Source organism: Aedes albopictus, chromosome 2, assembly GCF_035046485.1.
Source record: "Aedes albopictus strain Foshan chromosome 2, AalbF5, whole genome shotgun sequence".
NCBI classification, from domain to species: domain Eukaryota; kingdom Metazoa; phylum Arthropoda; class Insecta; order Diptera; family Culicidae; genus Aedes; species Aedes albopictus.
The window spans coordinates 73765004-73787122 of NC_085137.1; the positions used below are offsets into that span (position 1 = coordinate 73765004).

The 22119-nt window shown below is 41.4% G+C and overlaps 3 protein-coding genes, 1 long non-coding RNA gene and 1 other non-coding gene across 9 annotated transcripts in view; 3 read left to right on the top strand and 2 right to left on the bottom strand.

The window, feature by feature from the left end:
- The window catches only part of LOC109427584 (serine-rich adhesin for platelets), a 539771-nt gene that overhangs the window by 167840 nt on the left and 349812 nt on the right, over positions 1–22119 (bottom strand). The window lies entirely within an intron of this gene.
- Trnak-cuu (transfer RNA lysine (anticodon CUU)) lies at positions 4811–4883 on the top strand. The gene has a single exon. It is a non-coding gene; the product is annotated as a tRNA-Lys (tRNA).
- Positions 4883–6572, bottom strand: LOC109404891 (uncharacterized). Its single transcript, XR_009998184.1, has 3 exons — positions 6013–6572; positions 5883–5950; positions 4883–5828 (listed from the first exon to the last, which is right to left on the bottom strand). It is a non-coding gene; the product is annotated as an uncharacterized LOC109404891 (long non-coding RNA).
- LOC134283956 (uncharacterized) lies at positions 8843–12911 on the top strand. The gene is made up of 2 exons (XM_062854885.1): positions 8843–10692; positions 10754–12911. The coding sequence occupies exons 1-2, from the start codon at positions 9427–9429 to the stop codon at positions 10946–10948; spliced, it is 1461 nt and encodes a 486-aa protein (XP_062710869.1). The 5' UTR covers positions 8843–9426; the 3' UTR covers positions 10949–12911.
- On the top strand, positions 20038–22019 carry LOC109427588 (uncharacterized). The gene is made up of 2 exons (XM_062849927.1): positions 20038–21576; positions 21745–22019. The coding sequence occupies exons 1-2, from the start codon at positions 20323–20325 to the stop codon at positions 21946–21948; spliced, it is 1458 nt and encodes a 485-aa protein (XP_062705911.1). The 5' UTR covers positions 20038–20322; the 3' UTR covers positions 21949–22019.

The window sequence follows — 22119 nt, forward strand, 5'->3', positions numbered from 1 at the left end:
TTACAGAATTTCATCTACTACGGGTTTCAAAGGTACGGAATTGATGGATATTGTTATGGACTCTACGCTATTGCAAAATTTGGAAACGGATGATGGTTAACAATTGGAATGGAAATGAAACAAGCCAAAAAACTGACCGAGTGGATGTTTTGGTTTGCAAAAGAGGTTAAAATTGTGTGATTTGTATATCTACGATGGAACGGGTTTCGGTATCTAGGAGGTTTTATACATGTTTCTGGTTTTACGCTCAACTAGATCCGACAAATGCAACCTCTAAGAGTGTTTCTAGTGATGATAATCAATGGTTTGAGTCTGAATGACTCTTTCATAGCTCTGGGATTGATTGGAGTTAAGGAAGATGATTCATTGCAATAACACTGCATTGCTGCGTGAAGGTCAATGAACCTTGGGTCAACGACTGAGGCAACCAGAGGACTTCTCAAGTCGTGACGAAACCGATGCACCACTATGTGTATTTTGTTTTGGTTTTGTTGTTCCATTTGTATATGCATTCTTCGGTCTGAATGCAGTCATAGCTGAAGTTATTTATGCTCGTTTAAGGAAGGAACCATGAAAGGCTCCTGGAATCCTACGGCCCTGCATATCTTTCAGGACATAGGTATTGGTGCCAATTTTCTCATGAACTTGTGCTTTGGAGAACTTGTTGCTAAACTTACCAACAAAGTGTTTGGCCTTGTCGGAGAGGTGAATGTTCTTTTTATAGACGATATCTCCTACTTGGAAATGGTGCCGATAGTTTGCTCGCAAATTGTACGGTTTAGAGTACTTCTCGTATGCTTTATGCAAATTGTTTCGCACAATTTCATAAAGGCGTTGAGTTTCTGCGCTTAGTTCTTCTTCATCACGTTCCGTTTCTGGATTCAGGTGTCGTAGGCTATCGTACTCATGTCCATTGCTAATCATATTTCGTCCAAAATTAATGAAATACGGGGAGAATCCTGTACTGTCGTGTACACTAGTACGGATGGCCATGGCTATGGTGTTGATGGATTCGTCCCAATCTCGGTGGTTTACTCGCTTGTTCATTGTGCATCGAATCGCTGTTACAATCACGCGATTTACACGTTCAACCGGATTCGGGCTCGGATGGTAGACGGCCAAGTTCCAATGATTGACGCCATACTTTAGCAAGAGCTTTCTGAACAGTTCTGATTTAAAAACTTGCGCATTGTCAGAGATGAGTGCGCCGTTATGTGCCTGAAACAGATGCTCAGCGACGAAATCAGCAGGAGTTGTTGGACGTGATCAATCGGATGATGCTAAAGTATTACAACGTGGATCTGCGAGATGCAGCTGACTTGGTTCCGGTGATGCGTTTGGCAGCAAATCGACCTGAGGCTGCTGGAGCTGCGGCTCGTGGCATGAACATGAGGGATGTGACAGCATCTTTGGCTAAGCAGTTCAATACCGGAAGTAATGCAATCGGTGACGGCGTGGGCGTATCAACCCCAGTAAAAACCCGTATCTCAAATGGATCTCTACCTCCAGTAGGGGAAGAGTTAATCAGTTTTACTGAAGATGGAGGCACCTTATCGTGTCCACAAGGAACTCCAAAGGCAGCAGTGGCTTCGACTGGAGCAGTTCGTAAACAACCAATGGAGGGCGAGGACAGAGGTGAGGACGGCCTCAAAAATGTCGCGGGTGAGGTGCGCGAACCAATGATACCGGCAAAACGTAGGGAATCTGGAGAAGTTCCGCCGGGGATCGCTTCGCCGAAAGGAGCTGTAGGTGGTGTTCCGGTCAGCCGATTTGAGCCACGGAACCCGTTGAGGCCGATCGAGGTGGATTGCCTGTGGGAGACTCCAGAATTCAAAAGCAGCATTCCGAATACACTGATTCCGCCGAAGCAACGAGTGAGTAGTGAACCGCTTGCTGCAGCACGACAAATGGTGAGCCCCGGAGTTGTTCGTGGGAAACCTGCCCAAGAAAAGATAGATATGAGTGATTTTGTGCACAAATCTGAGATTCGAGGATACATCCAGTCGTACTTGGACCAAGTTTTCACGTCGGAACGTCATTTTCCAGGAAGGATGAACCCACCCGTGGTCGATACGTTGGTTGACAGAATTGCCAACATTGGAATACATGATCCAGAGGTTTCGCAGATATCCAGAGCGGCCAATCACCGCCCCGAAGTGGATTTTGATCCGCCATTGCAGTTGCCTCGGACGACGCCTATCTATGGTGGACCTGTAAGGAATAACCAACATTCGAACTCAGGTGTACGCGTCGACCCTCCCAGAATGGATCCGGGTTTGATATCTCCTTTTGATAACGGCGGGGAGCCTTCGTATTCCAACGCTAATGTGATTGGAATACCGGATAATCTTGGTGGAAATTGGGCGAATTATTCGTCCCGTAGGAGATTGCCTCATCAGACCTGTAACATAATTGAGAAATGGCCGAAATTTTCGGGTGATTCTAATCCTGTTCCGGTTGTAGATTTCTTGCGTCAGGTAGAAATCCTTAGTCGCTCGTACCAGGTCACCCCAGATGAGTTGCGGATGCATGCTCATTTGCTATTTAAAGATGACGCCTATGTATGGTTTACGGCCTACGAGAGTCAACTAGCGACATGGGACATGCTGTTAATCTACCTGAAAATGCGCTATGACAATCCGAACAGAGACCGATTTATCCGGGAGGAAATGAGGAATCGTAAGCAACGGCCAAACGAATTGTTCAGCGCCTATTTGACGGATTTGGAGGCCATGTCGCAAAGGATGACCCGCAAGATGACCAGGGAGGAGAAATTCGATATCGTTGTAGAGAATATGAAAATTTCCTACAAGCGAAGACTGGCATTAGAGCCGGTCAATTCAATTGAACATTTAGCTCAATTGTGTTACCGATTCGACGCGTTAGAAGCCAACTTGTATGCGCCGCGGAGTGTGATGAAGCCAGCTCTCAATGCTATCGACTGCGACGAAGAGTATGATAAAGATTCGGGGGACGACGAAGAAGCGTGTTTGCTGGCACTACAACCGAAAAACCTCCGCAAGAGAAATACTAACGGTCCTAAGGACAAAAGCGAAAAAGAAAACAGTCAGCTACTTTGCTGGAATTGCCGCCAGAGTGGACACATGTGGCGAGACTGCAATCGCAAGAAAGGCATTTTCTGCCACATTTGTGGAGCACCTGAAACGACTGCATACCGGTGTCCCGAAAACCATAATTTGCGACCTCGAGATTCGTCGCCCGAGGTACCAAAAAACGAGTAATGTCAGGGATTCCCGGGAACAGATCCCCTGAAAGAAACGTAGATGAAGTTCCCATTCGACCGTTTAAGTTATTCAACCACATATATGATATCAACACCTGTTTCAGACGTTGTCCGCACCTTCGAGTGAAAATTTTTGAGGAAGAAGTCGAAGGACTGGCCGATACGGGAGCAGGAGTAACCATCATCAATTCAGTCAGCCTGATCAACAAACTTGGCTTGAAAATTCACCAGTGTAACTTGCGAATAAAAACAGCGGATAGTACGGAATACACGTGCCTTGGGTACGTGAATATCCCTTACACCTACGGAACAAGAACGTGCGTGGTACCCACGATCGTAGTACCGGAGGTTTCTAAATTGCTGATTTTAGGAGTAGACTTTTTAGACACCTTTGACTTCAAGCTGATGATCGCTGAGGACACAAGCAGTCGGAATTCCGGCAACCCTCTGTCCCAGACCACGGAGGATTGTCAAACACCCCTAATGATAGCCGAGGATTTCTTTTCAGACGATGATCAAGCGTTATGTTTTCAGATTGAACCATTTAACCAGAAACATCCTGAAGAATCTCGGGAGACAGACGAGAGCTTAGAAATGCCCACGGTAGAAATACCTACGTCAACAGTGCAGTCACCTAAGGATATCGATACTGAACACCATTTGACGGACGATCAGCGACAGATGTTGTTTGAGGCAGTTATACGGCTTCCTGCAACTGCAGAAGGAAGTCTCGGACGAACAACAATTCTAAAACATCCAATAGAGCTTCTACCGGGAACACAGCCGCGGAGGTTACCCATGTATAAGTGGTCACCAATCGTCGAGAAGGTCATTGATGAAGAAGTTGAGCGAATGCAGAAACTCGGAGTAGTCGAAGAGTGCTCTGGACCCGTAGAATTTTTGAATCCGCTTCTTCCCATTAAAAAGGCTAATGGAAAATGGAGAATCTGTCTTGATTCACGTCGGCTTAATTCGTGTACGAAGCGTGACGATTTTCCATTCCCTAATATGACGGGAATTCTGCAACGAATTCAGAAATCTCGATACTTTTCAGTCATTGACCTGTCTGAATCATATTATCAGGTCAGCCTTACGAATTCGGCAAAGGACAAAACAGCCTTCCGTACCAACAAAGGGCTGTTTCGATTCGTAGTGATGCCGTTTGGGCTGACGAACGCGCCCGCTACCATGGCAAGGCTTATGACAAAGGTGCTAGGCCACGATTTGGAGCCCTTCGTATACGTGTACCTAGACGACATCATAATCACGTCTCTCTCGTTTGAACACCACTGCGAACTCATAAGGAAGGTAGCCGAACGCTTGAAAACCGCTGGCCTCACCATAAACCTGCAAAAGTCCAAGTTTTGTCAACGAAGGATTCGGTATTTGGGATACGTATTGTCCGAAGAAGGTTTGTCCATGGATGCCTCAAAGATTCAGCCCATCTTGGACTACGAGCAGCCGAAATCGGTGAAAGATGTTCGACGATTGTTAGGACTAGGAGCTTTCTATCAGAAGTTCATAAAGAATTACTCGGATATTGCCACCCCGGCTTACTCGGATATTGCCCGGCTAGCTCAGTCGGTAGAGCATGAGACTCTTAATCTCAGGGTCGTGGGTTCGAGCCCCACGTTGGGCGCCAAAATGTAACGAATCTGCTCGAGCTTATCACAAACAGCAGCTTAAGCGCCACTTCCCCAACGAGGAAGGCTGCTGATGCTGTTTGGGTCCCGGCTTTGAGACCCTCTTCTAGGGCGAGTTTTAATAGTTGCTCAAACACACCAGCTATTCTTGGCTACCAAATGACGACTCGACTTACCTTTCGAATCCCTCCCGTGTAAACCTCAAAAAACTCTTTGGCCTTTGGCCCCCTCAATTCATAAAATATGGAGCTAAAAGTTACGAAAAAAAAACCGATTTCAAATCACTTCAGTAGAGATTTCAAATCAGCGCAAAATATCGCCTAGCTGTGCCTATGTAGGAACCAGTGCAAGGTTTAAAAATAGCTTTATTGTTCCAATATTCCTTGCACAATCGATCTCCCTAGGCTACCTATCTTAAAGCTACTCTTCTCTCTTCATGCATGCAAGTACTTGCCGGCAGGTTCCAACGACGCGTTGATCGGGGCCCCGACGTGGCTTCACCTCGATGCTCTTCGCTCTCGTGCTCAGGCTCTCCGCGTGACCGAGGGGTGATTCGACCAACGTAGTTGGGTGCAACTTACCACTTTCGTTTGGTTGGATTTGTCCAGCGACCGCAAAGTACTCTCACGACGCGTGTCCAAAGCTCTCTTGCGCCTCGGGATGACGACGCCTAGCACCACTGTAGGGACGTCGGGTGCTGGTCGGTGATCGTTTTGGCTTGACACCGAAATTCAAAATTGAGTCCTCGGCGGATATCGAGCAGTTTGGTTGCGTTCTAGCACTCGGTCGGATTCTGGGATAGAACGACACTGCAGTGAGTACTCACGAGCCACCGCAGCGGCGCATCGGGATACGCCTGGACTAGTTGCACGTGGTCGACGACAGTTGGCGGTTGTCAATGGTCCGAGCCCAAACAAAAACCCCACGTTGTAGGGTTATTCCTATAACGTGTTCATTAGATTTTGGCTTCGCATTAGAATCCGTTGTATGCTTACCTCAAAATTTACCACAGTAAATTAATTACAGCACACAATCAGGTGTGATAACAATCTCGGAAGGCTCACTATAAAACGGTTAAGACTATCGTTAACATAGTATAAACTTTGAAATTTACAAAAGTTTTACCTATTCGATTCTTAATTTGTGTAATCTTCGCACTTCCGGATTAATAACGTTCTCAAATTATCACTATCGAATTCTTAATAACTTCCACTAGCGTCGTATTAACTTTCAGTTAGGCACATCCGCACTGATCGTAGATCAAGACTCAAGTGATGTTCTTCTTTCAGAGGACTCATCGCCCTAGTCATTGTTTAAAACTCTACTGCGCAATAAATTTGAACAAAGAATTTCTATAGGTTTAACGTTCAATAGCAGCTACTAACCCAGCATTCCCTATGCAGAAATTAGAAGCGCAATATGCAAATATCAGGTAGGCGCTCATCATCTTGGAACTCAAGAGAGAGAGAGTGGAGCAAAAAATATTTAAAACTGATTTTACCGAAAACGATCAGAAGCGATCCATCGAGTAAAGAAGAGTGCCTAAGGGTTTGTGCTCATGATAAGCTTTTCGCTCTGTTGGTTCTTTTCCAATGCACAAAACGAGATTGAGAATTAGTCTTGGCAAATAATATTAAAGTGGTGTACAAATTGGAACATGAATTATTATAGCATTACATGTTAACACGGAAAAACATTATAACGAATAGAGTATTTTTGTAATAAAACACCAAATTAGCCAAAACTTTACCATCGCTTCAAAATTCAGGACTTGACATGAATATAAATATGTTTTCAAAATCCATTTTTTATCCGGTAATTAAAGAAAATTATGGGATAATCAGTTAAAACTGATTCTATACCATTACCCGGAAAACCATTACCCGGAATGCCATTTACCGGAATGTACCATTTAACAGAATGTACCATTTACCGGAATGTACTATTTACCGAAAACCCGTTTACCGGAATGTTCTATTTACCGGAAACATATTTACCCTCAAGTAACACACTTGTCACAGAAGAGTCACGGTGGCGCAGAGTATTGTTGCACAGAAGTCATTGTGGCTTACTTCTAGCAAGTAAGTATTTATATGTTAGAAGTAAGTCACAGTGACTTCTGCGCAACAAAACCCTGCACTGCCGTGACTTGGGCCTTCTACCCCGTTGGTTTAAATGACACCTCATGCAAACCAACGGGATTCTTCTTCTTCTTCTTCTTCTTCTTGGCGTAACGTCCTCATTGGGACAAAGCCTGCTTCTCAGCTTAGTGTTCTATGAGCACTTCCACAGTTATTAACTGAGAGCTTCCTCTGCCAATGACCATTTTGCATGCGTATATCGTGTGGCAGGCACGAAGATACTCTATGCCCAAGGAAGTCAAGGAAATTTCCTTTACGAAAAGATCCTGGACCGACCGGGAATCGAACCCGTCACCCTCAGCATGGTCATGCTGAATACCCGTGCGTTTACCGCCTCGGCTATATGGGCCAACGGGATTCATTTAAATCAAAAAATTGTTTTTTGCTACAAAGTTTCTATTAATAAGTGGGTTTAAACATTTAATAAATTTACTGCACTTAGTTTGAATACTTTCCATAGCTCAAGAGTCCCAGATACTTAACTTCGTCCGAACAATTTATTGGAGTTCCACTCCTACTGACAACATGTCCACTTGGGGGTTTCAAATAAAGAGGTCTTGGCTTATGTGATATATTATAAGTTGAGTTTTGGAAGCATTTGATGAAATTTTCTATTTTTGCAAATAAAAAGAAAAAATATCTATGCTTTTTGCAATCTACTACAAAGACACGCAAACTTCGCCCTTTGGCTGAGATACCCGTGCCATCTGCAAAAAAAGATTTTTGACATCCCTGAGGCAAAGCAGGTAAATGAGGGGAAAATATTGTATAATATTGGTCCCAGTATGCTGCTTGTTCTGTTAGTTTTCACCCAACGAAGGCAATGAGCCAATAAACATGAAAAAATGAGTTTTTCTACATCCAGGTTGGTACCGGGAAGTGTCAACAAACCCGTTCTAGCAGATACTTAGAAGCAGTTTCATATTTATCATCTACAGGGGATGGCCAAAATGTTTGTAATAGGCAATTTTTTTCTCTCTCACAAAAAAGTTCAACATGCTGTAACTTTTCATACAGTGCATCAAAAATTCTCAAATTTTGACTGCTTGTCATCCTATTATATGAGCATCATTGGTACTAATTTGAGCTCGATTGGTTGATCTTTCGCGAAGCTAGAACCATTCTCGTTAAACACTATGTTTTAGACAACTAATTTTTGAACTGGCATATCTCGGAAACCAGTGAACCGAATTGAATGACATTTTTAAAGTTTATCAACAGAATTTTTGATGCACTTTATGAAAAGTTACAGCATGTTGAACTTTTTTGAGAGAGAAAAAAATGTAGACTGTTTGGATTAAGAATCTCTAAAAACTGCAAATAATATATTCAAACTAGTCATTACAAAAAAAACTCATTATTTATTTTTAAAGAACTTTTAATGGTTATTTCACCAATTCTTAAAAATTTATACTTTTTTCGAAACATTGTTTTTTTACAGTCCACGTAGACATCATGGCAGGGGGGTGGGGATTAGCGAAATATCCACGCTTGTCCATGGGGAGGGGGAGGGAGTAAAAAACCAAGGTTTTTCTGTCCACGTACGTTTAATGATATGTACGGTATATGGACGACCCAAGCATCTTTATTTGTGGATCTGTCAGATCGATTTCCTGATCCAGAAGTCTCTGCATGATTGGTGTCCCGTAATTTTGATAGGTACGATTGGTGGTGGCACTAATGTAGCAAGCTTTGTAATCTATTCAAGAAATGTGGTACATCACATTGATTTGATTCTCCAAGGGTAAAAAAGTTATGAGGATATGTCAAACTCTTACCAGATTATCTAAAACATGCTTGTCCAAGGGCATTTGGTCTTAACGATTCGAGAACATAATGCTTGTCATTTTCGTATTGCATTTGGTCAACCGTATGGTTTGTTGTCCCTGTTCGAGTGTTTTGAGGCTTGCATTCATGAATGGTTAACTATTCAGTGTAGAAGCGATTATGGGTTTTTATTCATCTCAAGGTGTTGAAATCAATTATTCGGGTTTTTCAGGAATTATCAAAATCTGTTGGGAGGCATTATTTTTTACCAATCTTAATTTGGTAGGGAAAATCGCCAATTGTTGCGGTTTAGGAAGCAGACTGAGCAACACTGAATAAAATTTTAAAAAGACCATATTTTGACTCGAACTGTTTAATTAATTCAGTATAACCTAGCTTTCCAAAATGCAATTTAAATTTAAATGTTTCTATAACATCACACCGACCATTGCATAAGTTTTTTTTTTGCAACCTCCCTCACTAGACATAACATCTCCACAAGATCGCATAATCAAAACTGGTTCAGACGAATTTTGCGAAGAAAGCTCAAAATTGAAATTATCATAATGTATAAAAGCGGCAACCTTTTCCGTGCGGAAGCATCAGTATTCACCTGAAACTTGTCGCGAAAATGCCTTCTTCGACAAAAGGCTTAACCTCCGTGCTGATGCTGCTTGTACTATCGGGGACAGTGTGCGGAGACTTTGGACTAAACATCACCGTTCCGAACCTGGTAACGAATGTAACCAGCGCCGTTGGATCAGGAATAGTGCCTCTGGTGAAAGCAGACGCATCAATCGGATCAGAAGTGGTTCAGGACGGTTCCGGTGCGGTAGTGGTTCTGATCGATTCAATTAAGGACATTATTTATCCGCTGAACAAACTTTTGGGCCACGTGTTGGCCGCTGTGAGAAGCAAAAATAAGGACAGTAAGGTGATTTTTAGTGAGCTGGATAAACTGAGCGATGAGACGAAAATGGCTTTGGAGACGGCGGCCGTAAGTGTGGGAGGTTTGGAAAATGTAACCAAACCGGCGATACTCGCCCAAATGCAGGATAATGTCACGGAGCTTTCTGAAAATGTGGACAACGTGAAATCATCGCTGGCCAGTCTTTCTAGTGCCGTTGAAGAAGTGAGAAACTCTATGGAACCAATTACTTCGGAAAATGTGTCGTCAATAATTACTCCAGATATGGTTGATAATCTGGCCAATCCTTTGAGAATGATTTCAACAGATCTCAACGACATTTCAACATTAACAATGATGGTAGTGATGGCCGAAAAGTTTGCAATTGATAACAGAAAGCAAGTGGCAAATTCGCTTGCTTCGAAACAGAAAACCTTCAAAGCTATTGCTTTGGATGGGTTAATGCGATCAATCAGTGATGTTAACAATAACATTGAATCGATGGCCTCAAATTTAAAGAACAATGTCAAACAGACCTATACTCCTCTTGTGAATCAACAACAAGATGACCAAAGAACACTTTCAACATTATCCGTTTATCTGGATACATTGGAAAACTCCACAACGAACTTTGTTCAAAGCACCAATGAAAGCTTGGTCACACTCTTCGACTTCACCAATCAAACCCTTGTAAACCAGAGTCTACTCATCGGGGAAATGATAATGCAAGCAGCGGCCAATCTTACCAACCTTGGTCTGGTTAGCGACAGCCCCAACACCGAACGATGCGTCCAGCAGTATGGGTCACAGCTATCGCTTCCTTCCGTGTCGCCCACCAAACTCTCGCAGTGTACGCTTTCGGAAGGTGGTACACCATCAGCAGTGTTACAGGCTACTCGAGTTCTGATGAACCAGGCAAAAACGACCGCTATCTCGGTGGCCAACGGGATACAAGTTTGCCAACAGAGCAGCGGGACGTGCAACGAAATGGTAAATTTATACATATCACAATTTATAAAGTTGGTTCAACATTTCTTGCCATTTTTTGCAGTACTTGTCGTCACTTGAGAATTTTGCTGAACAGGCCTCAGGCCAGATGAACAACATAGCCAGCGTGGTTGAACAGCTTGCTCAAATCGTGTCCAAAAGGATGGAACTGTGCGCTTTGGCGACAACGATAGGTATCGGCGAAAACATAGAATTCATCGGCAATAAATTCGATGCTTGTCTGATGACCGGACAGTGACGGGCTGATGCGGTGTTGATAATATTTAATTTTGATGACACTGCTGTTGTAGAACTGTGTTTATTAGTTCATCTCCTACTTCTTTGCCTAACATCCTCACTGAAACAGAGTCTGCTGCTCAGCCTTTACAGCTGTGTCAAAATTTCGATTATTATCGAACATTAATGTACCTAATGTACCGGATTTTTCTTCGAAAATGATTAGTATTTGGGCTATATATTCATAATCGGAAAACTAGAAAATATTTCATCGGCGAAAATTTTTTCATACATTTTGTATGGGACGTTTTTTGGGATAAAATAGTAATTATTGATTTTTAGTATGAAAAATAGCCAAAATCTCAGCTAACTCAAAATTTCCCCGATAGAATATTTTCAAATTTTGCATTTATACATTATAGCCGGAAATCTAACATTCTATGAAGAAAAATCCGAGGTACATGAAAGTTCGATAATCATCAAAATTTTGACACCGTGTATGGGTATTACTATACTGGGCAGGGATTTGAAATGCCACGGAATTCCATGAAAAAAAAAAAACGGGCTGCATTTTTTAATTTCCACCACTTCCGGTGTTAATTTCCATCTGTTTGCATCACCATTCCATAGTAATGGTTGGTTATGAAAAATTATTGATGTCGTCAATAAGCATTTCTTACTATGGAATTAGCAAATGATAAAATTACATTTTTAAGACATCTCTGTTACAGGGTCAAATAATTGAAGTGCAATCATCTGTTTGATCACACATGTTGCTAACGAATGCAATTGCACAGTGGTCCTGGGCCCAGATCTACGATGTAAGATACATTCAGATACTTCAAATGGTTTTTAAACGAACAGGGTTTCGAATTACTTGGGCACCCGCGTCAATTCCCGGCACCTCACAGCAAAACAAATCAAAATATCATGCCGCATATTTTCCAAACGCACTTCCATAGGTAATCATCTCACACAACATTTCCGCAACGAGATCCACAGTCAGTGAGCTACAAGTTCACCTGCGTTCACTCTAAAGCCGCACAAGTGCTCAAAACAACAATTAACGCAGACGAGTGCACTTCGTTAGTACGAAGATGAGTACCGAAGTGATTTCCCATTTGATTTTGCTGGATGTTCGGCCCTGGTGCCGAGAATTGACGCTGGACTAGGTGCAGTAAACTCGTTCAAAATCAACTTTCCGGCCGAAAATCTTCACAACAATCACTGTTTACAAAAAGTTCATGCAATAAGGTATCTGATTCAGATGGAAGGAGTGAACAAAAATGGCCTTTTCGTTGTGAATTTAGATAATGCACAATTTTGTTTACCTGTAGTGCCGGAATGGGGTCAAAACCCCTATTGTCTTCTTCCACACCAATGGTGTGTTCGACTATAGTTATAAACTGTTTTGTTGTGGGTTCTCAGTCTTGATCAAATCAATATGCTGTTATTTTATTTTGCGCAACGTTTCGGTCCATTTGAGACTCTCTTCAGGGACTCAAAAGTTACAATTTTCTCGTCCAGTATGGTTCGGCAGAACCTGTAACTGTCGCATGGATCAAGTTTTCTCGCACAATCGCAGTCAATTCGTAGCCTCGTAGCCGTGCGGTTAGGGTCACCAAGCTTATAATCGCACCATGCTATGGGGTGAGGGTTAGATTCCCGCTTCGGGCGTGGAAACTTTTCGTGAGAATAGTTTCTTCCACGTTTCCACTGCACTGGTGCATGCTCCGTTGTCCGTTGTCTAATGTTAAGTTTAAAACAGTCTGTACAGCCGAAAGCTGAAGACGTTGTCCGTGTCTTTTGTATGCCTTATCGAAAAGAAACTGTGCGGTGACTGTGCGGGAAAACTCGATCTCAGTGTTGCGAAGTGTCAGTATCAACCGATATTTCTAGCTGAAATTGAGATGGGAAGGTTCAAAGCTTTTACCATCATTCATGACGTCAAATCCGGCATGAATCTATCATTGACCTATTTATATTTTGGCCACCATACCCAACAGATCTTCGATGTTCAGAAGGCCGGCTCCAAAGGCAAAGGGGGGGGGGGGGGGGGGGTGAAGAAGAGCAACTGACGAAGTGCCGGGGCTGGGATCGAACCCATGATCATCCGCTTATGAAGCGAACGTGTAGCCACTACGCCACGGGCCCCGGCGACTTAACATTCTTAACAAGGAAGAAAGTTATAACGAATAGATTATTTATATAATAAAACGCCAAATTACCAAAAACTTTAACATCGCTTCAAAATTCAAGATGCAAATTGTAGTTCATTTAATTTCCCTCTAATTGACTAATATATAAATGTCTTTTTAAGAAAAGTAAAAACATAGCCCCCAAAAAATTGAAAAGGTAATGGGATGCATATTAAAAATAGACCAACTTATTGAAAAATCGGGAAATAAATGAAATCGCTATAACTTTTACGCTTGTTAAAATTTTCAAGTTAAGTCAAACGTTTTTCAGAGTTCATTATATAAGTCATAAATGGTCAAAATTTCATTGCATTCAGTTAACTGAATCCGGAGATATAACAGCTCAATGTTAGGTATCGGATAATTATACCTTTTTCAAGAAGCTTTATAACTTCGTGGGGAATAGCCCGTTCTTTTTCAAATTTGGAACACTGATACACAACTAGTTGATGAACTTACAGTGAAAATTTGAGAATATTTGATGCACTCTTCGAAAAGTTATAACTAGTTGAACATTTTTTGAAAAGTGAAAATTTTGCCAGTCCCGATCATTTTGTCTATCTCCTGTAAGTTTATTTGAATCAAACATGTTCAATTAAATAGTATGATAAACTAACGTTTTTTTATCTGTATTAACGAGATTTTTAGCCCTAGGCTAGTTCATCTCGGGACCCACGCTTTACTTCCCTTCCGAAGGAAGAACTCACATTTTGTGAGTTTGTCGGGAGTGGGATTCGATCCCAGGTCCTCGTCGTGATAGTCAAGTGTTCTAAACATCACACCAGATCCGCTCCACTTAAACTAACGCTACGCAACACTCTTTCTTAGAAGTTTTGAAGTTTTTTATTTACAAAGCTTTTCTTGAAGTTTGAAGTTTTTTATTTTTAGAGCTTTTCTTGTTTTCCGAAAAAGGTCAACATAATTTTGAAATGCCAAAGCAATTCGTTTCAGTGAACTCGCTCTTTCAAGTATTCGAGATAAGTTGGCGATTTTCTGATACAAATTTGACCATTCCTGATCCATGCATTTTGGAGATATGTTAGAAACTTTATGCTTATGTATATTATGCGGAAATTTAAAAATTTGGATTTTGGTGCGGAAATTACGCGCAGCGGGCTACCACCGCATAGAGCAAAACGTGCATAGTGTGCGTTGATTTAATTTTCATGTTTCATAGCTTCACTGTCATTGTTAAACTCCACATCTTGGTTGTAAAATCTAGGGTAGAATAAGAGCAGAAAAAGTCTGGGATAATACGTCGATACACATGTGACCAAGAAACTGTCGTAATCCAGCGACATCATGTGTATGCTCTATTTTTTCATGTGTGTACAACGTCTAACATCAATGTGATATAATTGATTGGTCTAACATACCAGAAATTGCAAGGAAGCATGGAAAGCTTGGAAATGCAGAATCAACCTGATCCGACTCCTCAACAAAATTGGAACAAGGATCAATCTGAGAACTGTTGGGCTTATATGTATGATGCACACATGTGGAGGCTAAAGACCACTCATCGCACCCAACTTTCCATCATGTAAAAACGAGTGTAGAATATATTCGTGACCCAAAAACGACGATGTAGGATGACCATTGCTCATTGATCAGGTTGTTTCCATCCGCTAGCGAGCGTGAGCTCAAATTTGAATTTCGACTGCACCCACGGTTGGACATAAATCTACCCAGAAATCATTCTGTCAAAAGACAAAACAACACTCATTGGGCATAGGCACCTATGATCGTTGTCCAGGAAAATATTCCTCAATGCGGGTTTGAATTTTCCAAGAATCAAAATTTTTCTTGCAACGCGTAATAACTTTAAGAATTTCCAGTCGAATGAAGGCGCTTTGCGTTGTCACTTAAAATCATACATTTTGTATGTAACGACGTGCATAAATTTCAAGATTCATCAAACAGATCGTGATGAAAATGTTACTCAATGTTTACGGCGAGTAGACAAACATTAAGCTATTTTTTTTTAGAATTATAATGCGTGGCTTCGTGGTCGTGCGGCTAGTGTCACCAAGCATTTAGTCGCATCGTACTAGGAGCGCGGGTTCGATTCCCGCCGCAGCTATCAGGAAAAGTTTTCGGCTGTGCCACTGGGCGTTGCATGCTAGTCCGTTGTCTAGTCTCGTGCTTCCTTCAAAGAGCGAATAGCTCACTGGAAGTACTAAACGTGTCCATGTCTTTTTTAAATGCTGCTGGAGGATCAGATGATTTTGGTAAACGTTCAAAATACCGAAATTCAGGAGAATTTTACCGAAGCTCTCCTGAAATATACTGATAATTCGAAGATTGTTCACTGATGAGGAACTCTTGGAGGAATTTCGCAGAACCTATTGTAATAGTTCCCGACTAACTTCTGGAGGAATTCCCAAGGAACTCGTGGAATAATTTCCGAGAAACTCCAGGAGGAATTCCTGGGATCTTCTGGAGAAATTCCCTAATTTTTTTGGGGAACTCTTGGAAATGAATCGGAGGACCTTTTTAGGGAATTTTGGTGAAAAACCTGAAAAAAATCCAAGGGATATCCTGAGATAACCATGCATTATTGTCGGAGGACTTCTTGGGGAACTCCTCAAGAAAATTCCATGGCAGTTCTGGAGGAAATTTTTGGATAATTTATGAAACCCCAGTCAAATCATGGAGAAATTCCCAGGGAAATTCTGGAGGAGTTCTACCACAAATGCTGCAGAAATTCATCGAAAGCTTCTGAAACAATTCAGACATTTTAGATCGTTGATTGCTCATTTTATGAATAATTTGACAGGAGGTTGGGTCGTTGTCGTTTCGTCAAAGTTTCTTCGAGATTACAATCAACATTCATTTGAGTTGTTATCTACAATTCAGAATATCTCCAAATCCCCTCACAGTTTCTTGAGGAATTTGATAAAAAAAAGTACATATCGACATAAACAAACATTTTCTGCGAGTTACGCGCAACGTTATTGTTTTCTTTTTAATTTGTTAAAATAAACGTTAAGCTATATAATGTTAGTGTAGTGTTAGTGTCCTTCATAATTCTTTTAGGTGATTCCTAAAAATCTCAATAACTATGTGAAAATTGAACCAAATCGTGTCAAAATTTCACAGCACGTAGTTCAAATAAAATACTCCAAATAAGGTTGTTATAAACATATTTTTATTAATGCAGCTTAGTATACACAACAGTGACACGGGGAGTCTTGATCCCTCGAGGATTACACACACATTATATGTATATGTGAAAAATAAAATTCTATTCGGAAGCCTCTATTGACTTGGAATTCTAGTATATTCTACGATAAAATGTGTCGGATAATTATTATTTGACTATAAACCGTGAAAAGGGGGGTCAAGTCTCCCCATTTTGAAAATACGACATATTCTTAAAAATTAAGGAAATCTTACAATTTCAAATACACCATATTCATCAAAAATACAAGAAAACTCGAAAAGAAAACGAATAGGAAGCCTCTGAAGTTATTTTCCCTCTAAATAAACCATGTGCTCAAAGGTGGATCAAGCGTCACTTATTTATAAAAAATACATCATAAGACATGCCTCCATAAAAAACACAGATTTGAAAACTTTAACAATAATTTAAAGGCCTTTTGTTGTGTATAAACTTGCAATAGATGTTTACCTGCCATTCTACCCAGTCTCATCTAGTGTGTGGACATGTGAAGATATTTGAAAATTTCACCTGGCATTCCTGGTCAAAAGACACCGCCACGCTACCAACGTCGTCGAATGGTTTTAAAGAAGCTATTTTGTGTTGACACGCTACCTACAGGGGATGGCTAAAATGTTTGGGATAGGCAAAAGTATTCCATGATTAACAGATGAATGTATGTAGATTCTTTAGCATACAACGAATTTTAATTGTAATACTTTACAACTCTGAGGGGCCCATATAGCCGAGGCGGTAAACGCACGGGTATTCAGCATGACCATGCTGAGGGTGACGGGTTCGATTCCCGGTCGGTCCAGGATCTTTTCGTAAAGGAAATTTCCTTGACTTCCTTGGGCATAGAGTATCTTCGTGCCTGCTACACGATATACACATGCAAAATGGTCATTGGCAGAGGAAGCTCTCAGTTAAAAATTGTGGAAGTGCTCATAGAACACTAAGCTGAGAAGCAGGCTTTGTCCCAGTGAGGACGTTACGCCAAGAAGAGGAGAGGACTTTACAACTCTGAGGTATGGCTGGTCAAAGTATTGGTTTTTTAAGCGTTGTAACGTCACGGAAAAGCAACATATAAGAACTTTATTCAAATTCAGAGCAAGTTTCAAATATGAAATTTTGTATGGTCTTTGTACTCCAGAATATCTTTCAAATGAGACAAAAACAAAGTAAATCGGTTCACTGACGCCTGAGCTTCACCTGGTTGAAGGTTACTTTGTAACGTCACGAAAAAAAAGTTCTGTGCAAAACACCAAATATCTCTGGCTTGGACGGCTCCTGCAGTGGACAAAGATAGTTCTCTATTCAATAATTTTCCTTTCTCATTGTGTATGAGCCCTTTTTTAAGGTATCTTTCATAAATTGCGAACCATTAGGGCCCATTCATAAACTACGTAGACTCTTGAGAGACGGGGGGAGGTGATGTTTGGCCAAAATCTACGTTGTATGCAAATTCCAAAAATTGTGTAAATTGTAATTGTACTGCGATCTTGTGAAAATTTTAAATCGTTATCAAATGCCACTCAAACCGATAATTTCTATGATATCAGAGCCAAACATTTGTTAAATATAAGGGCATTCCATACATATTGTAATGAGTGGGAAGGCCATTAAAAATAAAGTAATTTTTATTTACCAACTAATTACCGAAAAGGACGACTGTTCTAGACTGGATTATGATTGAACACCTGAAATTTCGAACTTGGCGAAAAGTTGTTAGGACACAAATCGAACCCATAACCATCTAATTATAAAATAAACGTATAACAACCCAAGTTACAAGAGGCCCCAACGTATTACATTTATCTGTTTTCAGAGTACATTACGTTAGCATGAATGTTTTCTCCCTTTAGAAGGAACTGGAAAGGTTAATCTGACAGGTGGGTCAAAATATGTCCTCATGTGATTATGCTGAATATATTTTGGACATACCTCAAACAACCATTTTTGTAAATGTCACCGCTCCACCGAGCTTAAAACCAGTTTATTTTGAGTTCTTACAAGGCTTTAACTACATTCACATCATCATAATGTTCATTTGTGAAAAGTAATGGGTAACTCTCGCTGAGACCGTCCCACTATTTACACCATGTCTTCAAAAATGTTTTAGGTGGTGATTTTCTGAAAGTCTCGAAAATAAAGTAAGAAAAATGCATTTGGTTACTCAAATTGATGGACCCCCCGTTAGTTAAAGCCACAACAGATTTTACGGACCCCTAGATTTTGGTCAATTGTTGGCTCATTTAAACCGTTATAACTCGAAAGTTTCTCCAAAAACCACCTCAAAACAAAATGTTGTTTAAAAGAGGAATCAGTTAGTTAGTTAGTTTCGCCGGAAAATCATGTTTTGACATTATCTGTCAAAGCTCATTTCATGTTGACACGCTAAGGGGCCTTAATCTTCAAGGACGCGCGCCATCAAGAAACCGAAACTGCACCCCCTGAAAGCCTCTGGGGTCCCCTGAAACGCGCTCTCTTGTAAACACCCCTTGGTCGCCGTTGTCATAGTAAGCGTTATCATTATATTTTCTAATGCACGATATTGGTTCTGAATAGGTCTCCCTCTTTCTATGCAGGGCATAAATAGGTGCATAAATTATAACTGTGGAAGTGCTCATAAACACTAAAGGTGCCATTAGACTGTTTGTCATAATGAAAAATATTTGCCATTGTAGTCCGACATTCATCCAAGGTTGCCATGATTCACGTTGTGTTGGTCATATGTAGGGCACAAATGTCCCAGATGGAGGATAACGTGCCTCTGGAGCCGAACATCTGATACCATTTGTCGGGCTTGTTTGGCCAATTATTTGTCATGTCTAATGGGACCTTAAAGTGAGTACGCGGGCTTTTCCCCAGTTGGGACATTACGCCAAAAAATAGAAAAAGAAGATCACTAGTTTTGTTAGAACCGATGACTTCTATTCAGAAAAATTCCAGGGACCCATGAACATTCTGCTGTCTCTTGCTCTTGGTCTATGTCAAAGGGATGGAAAACATATTAGAAACAACAACAAATTGAAAACAAATAACGGAAATTTAAAAAAAAACAAACATTTTCAAAGCTTCTGTGAAAAAATGGTCATTACCATTCAGCATAATTAAAGTATGTGCAAATTTAGGGATATCTCAATCTCAAATATAGGTACATGTTCATTTAAATAAGAAAAACAAATATCAGCTCTCGTTTCGCATCGTTTCAGTGCGGAGCATTGACACATTACAGTAAAATTTTCCGTTATCTCTTCGATGTATGTATGTTTCTGATATACACATTACTGTCCCATGTTAGATGAAACTCCCTGTATGAATGGGTCACTTTAAGGTGAAACTGGAAGCATTTCCTCACTTTTTGGTTTTTGATTTTTTATTAAATAACGAAGCAATATTTTCAAAATCGGTTTTCGTGCACATGTAGAGTATGGATCAAGGTATCTTCTGATTTTTTTTGTAGTGGAAAATGTTTTTCGTTCTTGCAGAAACCATTTTTGAGCAAAATTTCACGAAAAAATGGTTTCTGCAAAAATGGAAAACATTTTCTACCTCAAAAAAAATCAGAAGATACCTTGATCCATACTCTACATGTGCTCGAAAACCGATTTTGAAAATATTGCTTCGTTATTAAATAAAAAATCAAAAACCGAAAAAATGAGAAAATGCTTCCAGTTTCGCCTTAACAGTAGAGATAACCTCATCCACCTCAGCGCACCGTCGTGGAAACAAACAAAATTCGAAAACGTGAAACAGAACCGTAACTCTTCTGCACATACTTTAAGATTGACAACGGCGACGCGCCAAACAGGTTCTTTTCTTTCATTTTTTGTCTAGCGGACCACTTTCTAATGCGGTCATCTGACAGTGGAGGACCGAAAGAAGATTGATGATGCACCCGTTTTCTCCATTTCTTCTGGCTGGTCCACTGCTATCATACTATCGCGGAAGCTGGTGGCTAATTTAAAGTCCGGTCAGTCGCGTTCGGACCTATCGTGGGAGAAGACGTTGTTGTGGTTTATTGTCGCATTCAAGATGGCACGTCTTTTCGGGTTGTGCATTCTTCTCGGTGCTTGTGCGATTGTGCGGGGAGATCTGGGACTGAATCTTACGATCCCAGGGTTGGTGAGTGGCGTTTCTGGAGCAGTTGGTCAAGGCATGATAAATCTCATTAAGGCGAATGGCACGATAAAAGTGGATGCCTGGATGGATACTTCCGGAGCGTTGGTTCCGCTGATCAAGGTGGTCGACGATGTTACCAGTCCTTTGAACAAATTGCTCGGGGCTACTTTGGCTGGAAGCTCCAGCAAAAAGGCCAACAGCCAGGAACTGTTTGCAGGGCTTTCAACGCATGTGGTGAATACAAAGTCGGCCATTGATAATGCAGTAAAATCAACGGAAGAACTCCAATCAACTGTGAAACCCACTCAATACGAGGATGTACGGGGTAATGTAACTCTCATCGAATCGAGCATTCCACAGCTTCAGGAAGCGTTCACCGTATTGAGCACTACTGTGGCGGTTGTTGAGATTTCCAAGGAACCAGTCACAGCCGAGAATGTTACAAATTTCTTCACGAAGTCCATTCTAGACGACCTGATCAACCCTCTGCTCAACATCACCCAAGGAATCAATGGGCTGGCCAAAGTTGTAACATCTATCGCCAAAGACAAGACGGCAGCGATGAATACGATCGCTTCCATCAATGGGACCATCAACAATGGGTTAAGAAGCCTCGCAACCACCACATCCAACTTCAACAGGTCAGTCAATGACGCCGGCACCTTCACCTCCAACAACGGCAATAATCTATACGGAAGCATCAATCAAATGTACACGCCCTACATGAACCGACCGCAAAACTTCCGAGGTGGAGACGTTACCAGAGTTACCAACTACCTCGCAGAAGTGAAATCCAACCTCGAACAATTCAGCACCGACATGTCCAACACTTTCGCCTACTTGCGGAACAACGTTACCATCCTCCTGAACAGCCAAGTGGATAGAATTTCGAAAATCCTCTTGGACACGGCCGTCTACATGACCAACGGCGGATACTCCAGTGAGAACGGTGAACGTTGCGCCAGCAAGTACTCAACCCAACTGACCCAGAATCCGGTTCAGGTCAGCCGGTTGACCGGGTGTTTGCAGCCGGAAGTAAACGGGTTCAACGGAATGTATCAACTCTACCGGGTGCTGATGGACCAAACTCGGACCTTGGGTGGATCCGTTTCGGCTTCGGTTCTGGGCCGCCAGTGTACCCAAGGAACGACCGATTGTGTGGCCACGGTGAGTATTTGTTGTGAAAGTAGGGGTACTTACAAAGACTATGGCTGAGTGGCTGAGTTTTGCCGGAAGAGTGGTTACCTGGAAGAAATTAAAAACGAATCATTAGATATTGAAGTGTTCATTAAACTTTGGATTTTAAATCTAAGTATTTTTTATCTCCTTTTTCAGTATTTTGGATATCTGGACGACCTCTCCGACCAGGTGAAGGAGAAGTTGAACATCAATGTCCAAACCGTCGCGCGGGAAACGCTGACCATGCAAAACCGTATAGGAGCATGTACGATGGCCATCACGGCCGATATTGCGGATAATGCTCGAACGGTGCAGACGAAGTTTGACAACTGTTTGGCTACCGGTGCGAGAAAGAACTAATGAAGTAGCGCGTTTTATTCATCACTATAAATAAATGAAACTAAAACCAAGAAAGACAATTTCACTACAGTATATAGAGAAATAAATCAAGCCAGACTTTAACACATGGGATTACTAGGTACATGGAGTTATTAGTTCCAGTTATACATTTTCAAAAACTTTTTTTATTTA

Coding starts and splice junctions, on each gene's coding strand:
- LOC134283956 (XM_062854885.1), top strand. CDS start 9,427: ATGCCTTCTTCGACAAAAGGCTTAACCTCCGTGCTGATGCTGCTTGTA. Junction 10,693..10,753: donor GCGGGACGTGCAACGAAATG/GTAAATTTATAC, acceptor CATTTTTTGCAG/TACTTGTCGTCACTTGAGAA.
- LOC109427588 (XM_062849927.1), top strand. CDS start 20,323: ATGGCACGTCTTTTCGGGTTGTGCATTCTTCTCGGTGCTTGTGCGATT. Junction 21,577..21,744: donor CGACCGATTGTGTGGCCACG/GTGAGTATTTGT, acceptor CTCCTTTTTCAG/TATTTTGGATATCTGGACGA.